The sequence below is a fragment of the Netta rufina genome (genome assembly GCF_964035555.1).
Source record: "Netta rufina genome assembly, chromosome: 28".
Lineage (NCBI taxonomy): Eukaryota > Metazoa > Chordata > Aves > Anseriformes > Anatidae > Netta > Netta rufina.
In genome coordinates this window covers 4,153,906-4,163,008 of record NC_140152.1, presented here as the reverse complement: position 1 = coordinate 4,163,008, position 9,103 = coordinate 4,153,906, and the positions used below count along the sequence as shown (strand labels likewise).

General features: G+C 68.2%; 2 protein-coding genes across 2 annotated transcripts; both read left to right on the top strand.

The window, feature by feature from the left end:
* Positions 1-2,367: 2,367 nt before the first annotated feature.
* JUND (JunD proto-oncogene, AP-1 transcription factor subunit) lies at positions 2,368-3,643 on the top strand. Its single transcript, XM_084302640.1, is given in 2 exon segments — positions 2,368-3,116; positions 3,118-3,643. Coding segments are annotated over 2 exon segments (1,026 nt in total). The 5' UTR covers positions 2,368-2,471; the 3' UTR covers positions 3,499-3,643.
* A 2,474-nt stretch (positions 3,644-6,117) lies between these two features.
* Positions 6,118-8,575, top strand: CIST1 (colon, intestine and stomach enriched 1; the record flags this gene model as incomplete). The annotated part of the gene is made up of 4 exons (XM_084302605.1): positions 6,118-6,229; positions 7,059-7,889; positions 8,292-8,437; positions 8,516-8,575. The coding sequence occupies exons 1-4, from the start codon at positions 6,172-6,174 to the stop codon at positions 8,573-8,575; spliced, it is 1,095 nt and encodes a 364-aa protein (XP_084158731.1). The 5' UTR covers positions 6,118-6,171.
* Positions 8,576-9,103: the final 528 nt, after the last annotated feature.

Here is a 9,103-nt window from a genome sequence, read left to right as displayed (position 1 = left end):
GGTAGAGCCCTCCGAGTGCTCCTTATCTCCCGGAGAAACCCCGAGCTCGTTAATTCTGCTCGCTAATTGCACCCACAGGCCTCGCAGCCTTCCTTCCTCGCTCCCCCCCCGCTGCCTTGTTCTATCTCTGGGGGAATATTTGGGGCTGGGTTGGAGGGGGCTCCTTGTGAGAGGAGCAAACCTTCGGGCAAACCCCTCAAAACCCCTTTTCTGCCCCAAAAAAGCCCCGTCTCAACCCCCACAGCTCCGCTCCTGCCCCCACAACAAGGGGCCGAAAAACTAAACCAGGAGCCAGACGAAAACAACAGCAGGGCTTGAAAAACCTCCGGGGCTCCCGGCAGCCACCCCACAACCCCAACCCGGCCCCATCCCGCTCCCCAAATTCCCCCGGTCCCCGGTTCGGCGGCGGGGCCGTGACTCAGCCCCGGTACAGCACCGGGAACCGGCCCCGAGCAGCCGGAGGGAGGGAGGGAGGGAGGGAGGGGCTGCCCAAATACCTCAGGGCTGCGCTAAGCGCCTAAAAATACGCACCGGGCCCTCCTCCTCCTCGCTTTTTCCTTTTTAAACACCCTTTTTTTATTTTTTTTTACCCTTTTTTATATTTTTTTTTTTACCCCTTTTTTATTTTTTTAATTTTTTTTTTAATTTTTTTTTACCCTTTTTTAATTTTTTTTACCCTTTTCATTTTTTTCCCTTTTTATTTTTTACCCTTTTTATTTTTTTTTCCTTTTTATTTTTTTTACTTTTTTTTTTTTTACCTTTTTTTTTTTTTCTTTTTCTTTTTTTTTTTCTCTTGTTTTCGATTGTCCCGAGCCCCCAGGGGCAGCACGGTCCCAATGGGGTCCTGGTTTTTGTTTTTTGTTTTTTTTTTTTTTTTTTTTTTTTTTCTTTATAGGGTTCTCGGTGTCCCGGCTCCGTTCCCGGTGCCCTCCCCAGGGGACAAATCCCGAGCCCCCTGTGCCCCCGTTTCGGGGTTCAACCCCGTGGGACCAGAGGGGCAGGGGCACCCCATGGGTGACCGACCCCGATGGGTCGTCACGGGGCCGGTGATGGGGTGACGAGGTGCTGGCGTAGAAACCATAACAGATTTGGGGCAAATTGTAGGGAAAATGGGGTGAGGGGAGGCTTGAGGACACGGTGGGGGCGTTTGGGGCCGGGGACGGCACCGGGGGCCCCGGTAAAGACCGGGTAAAGGCCCTGGAGGGGGATTTTGGGGTTTGGGACTGGGTTTGGGACCAGGGCCCGGTGGGTTTGGGGTCGGGGCCGCGCCCCGGTAATGATGGGGGTGGAAACGGGGCCCGGCTTCGTCCCGGTGGGACCGGGGCCTGTTGGGGGTTAATTACCGGGAGAGGGGGGGGTGTTAATTACCGGGAGGGGGTGTAATTACCGGAGGGGGGGTTAATTACCGGGGAGGGGGTTAATTAGCGGGGTATATGTGTGTGGGGGGGGGTACCGGGGCTTGCCCCTGCCCCGTGCCGTGTGTCCCGGGGGGGTCCCCGCCGCCTCCCCGTTAATTCCTCCCCCCCCCCTCCCCCCCTCCCCGTTCCTCCTCCTCCTCCTCCTCCCCCCCCGCCGCTCGGTGACGTCACTGCTGACGTCATCCGCCCCCTCAGCCGCCCGCGGGCCCGGCCGGGCCGTGACGCGCGGGGCCGCCGCCGCTTAACCCCTTCCCCGCCGCCTCGCTGCGAAACCGGGAAACGGATTGGGGGGGGTAGGGTACCGGATACCGGTACCGGGAGGGGGTGGGGGGGGTGCTTTGGGCCCACCGGGACGCCCACGGTGCACGGGGGGGGCACGGAGGGGGGTGGGGGGGGTGGGGAGGGCACCGGGGGGGGCACCGGGGAGGGGGCGTGGCCGGTGCTGGCCCCGCCCCCTCCCTTTGTGCCCGGGAATCCCGGCGGGGCGCGCGCGCGCGCCGCGGCCCACGTGACCCCTCCCCCGCCGCCGCCGCCGCCGCGCGCCCCGCCATGACGTCATCCCAGGGGCCCCCGCGCTGTTGTTGCCGTGTTCCCGCCGGTCGCCATGGCAACGGCGGGGGCCCAGGAGTGGGCGTGGCCCCGCCTCCCCGGGGCGGGAAAGGAAAAGGGAGGGAGGGAGGGAGGAGGGGGGGAAGGGGAGGGAGGAGGCCACGCCCCCCCCGCATGCAAATGAGGGCGGGCGAAAACGTCATCTGCAGCCAATCAGGGCGCGGCGCGGTGAGGTCACCGCGGCGGCGCCGCGTATATAAAGCGGCGCGGGGGCCGCGGCGGCGCCAGACGCGTGTGTGCGCGCGCGGAGCAGCGGGGCCGCGGCCGGTGCCCCCGGCGCCTCCCCCGCCCTCCCTTCCCCCCCTCCCCGACCCCGAGCATCGATCCGCGACCCCCCCCCCTCCCCCACCACATTTTTTATATTTTTTAAAATTTTTTAATTTTTTTTTTTAATTTTTTTCCCCCCCCCCGCCCCGTTCCCCCGCAGCCGGGCGGGGGAGGAGGATGGAAACACCCTTCTACCATGATGATGTGTTGCTGAGCGGCCTCGGCAGCGGCTTCGCCCCGTCCTCCTCCGGCAGCAGCGGCCTCCTCCTGCCCTTCCCCGGCGGCAGCATGATGAAGAAGGACGCCCTCGGCCTGCCGCTGCCCGAGCAGGTGGCGGCGGCGCTCAAAGCACCGGGAGCCACGGCGGCGACGGCGGCGGCGACGGCGGCGAGCACGGCGGGTGCAGGCGATGCCCCATCCACCGGGCTGCTGGGCTCGGCCGAGCTGGGGCTGCTGAAGCTGGCGTCCCCCGAGCTGGAGCGGCTCATCATCCAGTCCAACGGGCTGGTGACCACCACGCCGACCAGCGGGCAGTTCCTCTACCCCAAAGCGGCCGCCTCGGAGGAGCAGGAGTTCGCCGAGGGTTTCGTCAAGGCGTTGGAGGACTTGCACAAGCAGAACCAGCTGGGCGGCGGCGGCGGCGGCACCGGATCCGCCGGGGGAGCGGCGGTGGCGGCGGGTGGCGGCGGCGGCGGTGGCAGCGGTGGCGGCGGAGGAGCCGGCGAGCTGCCCACCGCCGGCCTAGCCCCGGAGCCCCCGGTGTACGCCAACCTCAGCAGCTACCCGGCCGTCAGCTACGCCGCCGAGCCCGGCCCGTTCGCGGCCCCCGCCGCCCCGGCTGCCGCCTCCTCCTCCTCCTCCTCCACCGCTGAAGGACGAGCCGCAGATCGTGCCCGAGGTGCCGAGCTTCGGCGAGAGCCCGCCGCTGTCTCCCATCGACATGGACACGCAGGAGCGCATCAAGGCGGAGCGGAAGCGGCTGAGGAACCGCATCGCCGCCTCCAAGTGCCGCAAGAGGAAGCTGGAGCGCATCTCGCGCCTGGAGGAGAAGGTGAAGAGCCTCAAGAGCCAGAACACCGAGCTGGCCTCCACCGCCAGCCTGCTCCGCGAGCAGGTGGCACAGCTCAAGCAGAAGGTGCTCAGCCACGTCAACAGCGGCTGCCAGCTCCTGCCCCAGCACCAGCACCAGGTGCCGGCCTATTGAGCCCCGGCCAACGCGGGCACAGACACCGGGGACACCCCCAGGACCCTACCGGGACCCTACCGGGACCCCCACGGACTGAGAAAGTGGGGGAGAAGCTGGGGGACAGAGAGGGGAGGGGGGACACCCCGCCATGGACTGAGGGGACCGACGGACTGAGGAGTCCCCGCACGGACTTTTGAGGGGCTCCGGGGGGTGTGCCCCGTTTTCTTTAAAGAAAAAAAAAAAATTAACCAAAACCCGAGAGAACTGAAAGGGGGGGCCTCGGATCGGTACCAGGGCGAGGACTGATGGCGGGGGGGGTCCCCGGTTCGCCCCTGTTGAGGCCTCGGCCCCGCCGCGGGCCCCGCGTCCGCCACATTCCAGGGAGGCCCCAGTAAAGCTCGGTGCCGGAGCTGCCTCTCGCTGTCTGCTTCGCCTCATGGGGGAAGGGTTGTTTTGGGGGGAAAAATGGGGATTTTGGGGGTTTCTGGGGGTGGTGGTGGTGGAGTTTGGGCAGCGGGAGGGAGGCGAGGGAGGGACGGCGCGGGCAGGAAGCGGCGCGGCCGGCTGCCATCTTGGGGCGGGGGGGGGGGGACGTGGGGCTGTAAGGGGGGGAAAAATGGGGGAAAAAGGGGAGAAATGGGGCTGGGGAGGGGGTGGGGGGGTGCTGGGGGCATGGGGGAGAGGGTGGGGGAAAATTGGGGGGGGGTTGTGGGGGGGATGGGGGTGCTTGTGGAGGGGGGATTGGGGCTTGGAGGAGGGGGGATTGGGGGTTTTGGGGGGCTCCTGGGGGGTTTTGGGGTCTCCTGGGGGGGTTGGGAGGTTTTTTGGGGGGGGGTTTGGGGGGTTTGGGGGCTCCTCTGGGCTGGGCAGGGGGGGGTCCTGGAGGTTGGGGGGGGCTTGGTTTGTTGTGGGTTTGTTGGGGGGGGAATTGGGTGCTGGGGGTGGGTTTTGGGGGTGTCGGGGGGTGTCTTGAGGTGGGGGGAACGCAGTTGGTTGTGTTTTTGCCCTGCAGACCCCTGGGGGGGGGTCACCAAGCTCCCCCTCCCACTGTTCCGCTGGGGCTGTCCTCATGGGTCCCCCCCCGCACCCTGGGGTGGGTGGCGAGCTGGCCCCCGCGGGTAGGGGAGGTTGTGGGGGTGGCTCTGTGCTGGGGTCACCCCATTCCTTCCTCCCCCCCCGCCCCTAAATCCCCCACCCCCGGTTCCTCTCCTGGGGTGAGCCACCTCCCCGCGCCGCCAGCCTTCGCTTCCTGCTCCTCCTCCTCCTCCTCCTCCTCCTCCCTGTCCCCAACCTGCGAGCCCTGGCCGGGCCCCAGCACCCATCCCACAGCAGCGCGTCCCCAACCCCATTTGTCCCAGTCTCATTTCCCCCCTCCCCAGGGCAGGATCCGGCCCCTGACCCCCCTGCGCAGGGCCGGGAGCACCCCGAGGGGGCCGTGCCCGTGCCTCAGTTTCCCCAGCGGTGATTCCCCGGCTGGGTTTTTAGGGCACAACCCTTCACCGGGGGGGGGTGACACGGCTCTCCTGGGAACATTTAGGGACGGGTGCCAAGCTGCTGGAGCCCTGAAAGGAGGTGGGGACCTGTTCCGAGCCGTGCCGTGCCGAGCCGAGAACACCCCGGTCCCCAGAGGGTCGGGGCAGGGCCTGGCACCCCGTGGCGGTGCCGTGGGGAGCGTGGCCACCCCAGGGGACCCGCGGTGGCACGGAGCCGAGGCTGCTGGCTGCTGTTTGCCGGGAGGAAACGGCCCCAAACCCGGCCGTGCCGTGCCCCAGCCCTGCAGCTCTGGCATGGGGCAGAGCCTGCACGGCGCCACGGCCACCTCCCGCAGTGGGTACAGTGTCACCGGTGGCGCCCATGTCCCCATGTGCCCACGTCCCCGTGCTTCATGTCCCTGTGTCCCCACATCCTCATGTCCATGAGTCCCTACGTCCCCAGATCCCTGTGTCTCCTTGTCCCCATATTGTTTGTCCCCATGGCCCCACAGCCCCATGGCCCTGTGTCCTCACCCCATGCTCCCCTGTCCCCACATCCCATATCCTCGTGTCCCCAAATCCCCATGCTCCTGTGTCCCCATGCCCTGCATCCCCATGTCCCCATGTCCTCAAATCCCCATGTCCGTGCCCCACACCCCACGTCCCCCAGCCATGTCCCCACCCCTCCATTCTCCCGTGTCCCCATGTCCCCAAATCCCCCTGCCCGTGTCCCCACACCCCATGTCCCCCGGTCACCTCCCCACGCCCCCACTCTCCCCTGTCCCCACGTCCCCACATCCTCGTGTCCCCACATCCCCATCCCCATCTCCATGTCCCCATGCCCCCCATCCCCATGTCCCCGTGTCCCCACCCCCCCCAGCCACATCCCCAACCCCCATAACCCCCTCCCCATGTCCCCACCCCCCCTCCCCGTGTCCCCAATTGCCCCGTGCCCCCTCCCCGTCCCCCACCGCTCCGCATCCACCCAAGGCTGCGGGACCCCGGAGATGGGGAAACTGAGGCACGGGGGGGGGACACGGGGACACGGGGACACCCCCGGTGCTTCGGGGCGACCCGGGACCGGCAGGGGGCGCCGCCGTCCCCCCCACCCCGGGGCGGATAAAGGCGGCGACGGGAGGCGGCGGAGCGGGAACGGGGAACCGGGCACCGGGAACCGGGAACCGGCACCGGGAACCGGGGCGGCGGCGCCGGCAGCGGCATGGCCCGGGGGGGGCTCCGGCTGCTGCTCTGCTGCGCCGCTGCCCTGCTGGCTGCAGGTACCGGGGCACCGGGTGGGATCGGGCATCCCGGGGGTACCGGGTGATGGGGAACCCCCCCCGGGGGACACCGGCACCGGAGGCTGGGGGGCGCGGTGCAGCGGGTGGGCTGCGTGCTGCGGGGGGGTGCCGGTGGTCTGTGGGGGTGTCCCCCCCCTTGATTTGAAGGGGACCTGGGGGGGCTCTGCCCTGTTCAGTTCAGCCCTGGGGGCTTGCAGTAGGGCAAGGAGCACTCCCAGTGGGGGCAGGACGCGGCCCCAGCTGCTGGTGGGGGGTTTTGGGGGGCCGAGCCCCCACCCAGGACACGTGGCTGGCACCCGTATCCACGCTGTGTCACCTCCCTGCGTCCTCGTCTGCGTCCCTCTTCCCGGGAAGGGTCCGTCCCGGGGGGCTTTGGGGACCCCTTGGTGGGGTCACCCCTTTGGGGCCAGCTCTGTCCATGGGGGTTGGGCTGGGCTGGCCCCACTGCTCCCCTTGTGCAAACAGCAGCGGGGTGCACAAGGGCGCTGCTGCCACTGCCCTGCCCTGGAAATGTGGCCGTGGGTGCCACCAGGGCTGGGCTGGCACGTCCCCTGCTGCCAAGTCCCCTCTGAGGCCACCGCGGCACCGCTCTGCTCGTCCCCACCGCCTTCAGAGGCTTCCCAGGCCTAAGGTTTTGGGGGATCGGATGTTAATTAAACCTGAATTTCGTGCTCCTCTCTTCCTGAACCCCCCCCCCCCCGGAGAATGAGCTGGGGTGAGCGCCGCTCGCCCCCCAAGCCCTGCCCGCTGCCCCCCACCCCGTGCCCTGCAGTGTCCCTGCTGCCCAGCTCTCTCCTCCACGCTGTAGGGACGGATTCTGCCCCCACGAACACCAGCCCAGCACCACACACCTCGGGAACCACAGCGCCACGGGCTGGGAACGGCTCGCACGCTGGTGCCACCCCGGGGACGCACAACGAGTCCTCCACCAGCTCCTCCGTGTCCACCAGCGTGGGGACAACCCTGCTGGGGACCTCGCACCCGGCCACGTCCCCTCCGTTCGGCCAGGGGAACACGACAGCACACACCCCGCCACCCAGCCTGGATCCCTCCCCACCCGGATCCCCAAAATCAGCAGCACCCACAGGTCCAGCCGTGACACCAGGCTCCATGGCGGTGACCCCAGCTCCAGACACGGCGGTGCCACGAACCGCGGCCACGGAGGCCGAGGCGAACACGTCCCTGTCCGGCTCCACAGCACCGAGCTCGTCCTCGTCGGGGCACCCCGAGCTTGTTCCTGCTCCCACCTCTCCTGCTGAACCCACCGAGAGCCCTGCTCCCAGCGCAGCACCAGCCCCCAGCCCCAGCAACGCCTCGGCAACTGGTCCCAGCACAGCTCCAGCCGCTGGTCCCAGCAACGCCTCGGCCACTGGTCCCAGTACAGCTCCAGCCGCTGGTCCCAGCAACGCCTCGGCCACTGGTCCCAGTACAGCTCCAGCCACTGGTCCCAGCAACGCCTCGGCCACTGGTCCCAGTACAGCTCCAGCCACTGGTCCCAGCAACGCCTCGGCAACTGGTCCCAGTACAGCTCCAGCCACTGGTCCCAGCACAGCTCCGGCCACCAGCCACATCACCGCCCCGACCCCCGGCCCCAGCACAGCTCCCATCATCGGCCCCAGCCTTGGGGCCGGCCCCCCAGGTGAGGGGGAAGCCCCCCGGTGCGGGCAGGGTGGGATGGGGGGGTCTGCACCGTGCCCTCCCACGCCGCACACCGCGGGGACTGGATGCGCTCTGGTGCCCAAAGGGAGCCCTGAGCCACCGGGGGCCACCGGGTGTCCCTGTCCCCACCCCACAACTCCCATGGCTTGGGGGCTGCGAGGTGCAGGTCCCTGGGGCCCTCCAAACCCCTCAGGTTTCCCCAGATCACTCCCCCGCTCCCAAAAATATCCACTCTCCTGAATATTTTTGGGCCATGGGGGGTGAGAAGGTCCCGTGCTGGTCCCCACGGGGGGTGGTGGTGGTGACATGGGGGAGCCGGGTACGGGGTGACCCATCGGGGGTGCGTGCCGGGGGGTAACGGGGTGCCCGTTTCACCCCGCAGAGCTTCCCCCCACCAAACCCAACCCCGGCCTGGTCGTCGTCATCTGCCTCTTTGTGGCCGTGCTGGTGGGGGCCGCGGCGCTGCTGCTGGTGCGGCTGTGCCGCTGCAGGACCCCCGGCTTCCAGCGGCTGGATGAGGTGCCCATGGTGAGTTGGGGGGGCTTGGGGGGGCTTGGGGGGGCTATGGGGGCGGCGGGAGCTCACCCTACTCTTTCTCCTCCCTAGAGCAAGGTGTCGGAGGGGTTCCCCTTCGCCCACCGCCCCCCCCAGATGACCCCAGGCTGATGAATAAAGAAGCTGCTGCCTTGACTCTGCTTCCCCGTCTGCCCTGCGCTCTGCACCCCACGGGTGCCAAATCCCCGGGGGGGTGCCCGGAAAATTTCGGGGGTCCTTTGCACCAGGCTGGGCTGAAAGACCCGGGCCAGGGGGGTGTGGGGTGGGGGAGCTCAGGGCGCTGGGGGCCGCGCAGCCCCCCCCGGAGAGGGTGGGATGGGAGGGAGGGAGCGAGCGGCCAGGCACGCACGCCGCCTTCCTTCTGCTCCGCTGCACTCGGCGGGGGCCGTGGCGCGCTCCGGTAAGGGGCTGTGGGGTGGGGGGGCGTGGGGGGGGCACAGGGTTTTGGGGGAGGGGGACACACAAGGGACCCTGCAATAGGGGAGGGGGCAGCACCCCCAAAATGGGGCTGGGCAGGGTGGGGGGGCACAGCCATGGGAAAGAGGGGAGGGAATGGGGAGGGGGGGTGCAGGTGGCACCCGTCGGGGAGCTTTTGGGGGCGGTGGGTGCCGGTGGGTGGGGGGGGGGGCGTTGATCATT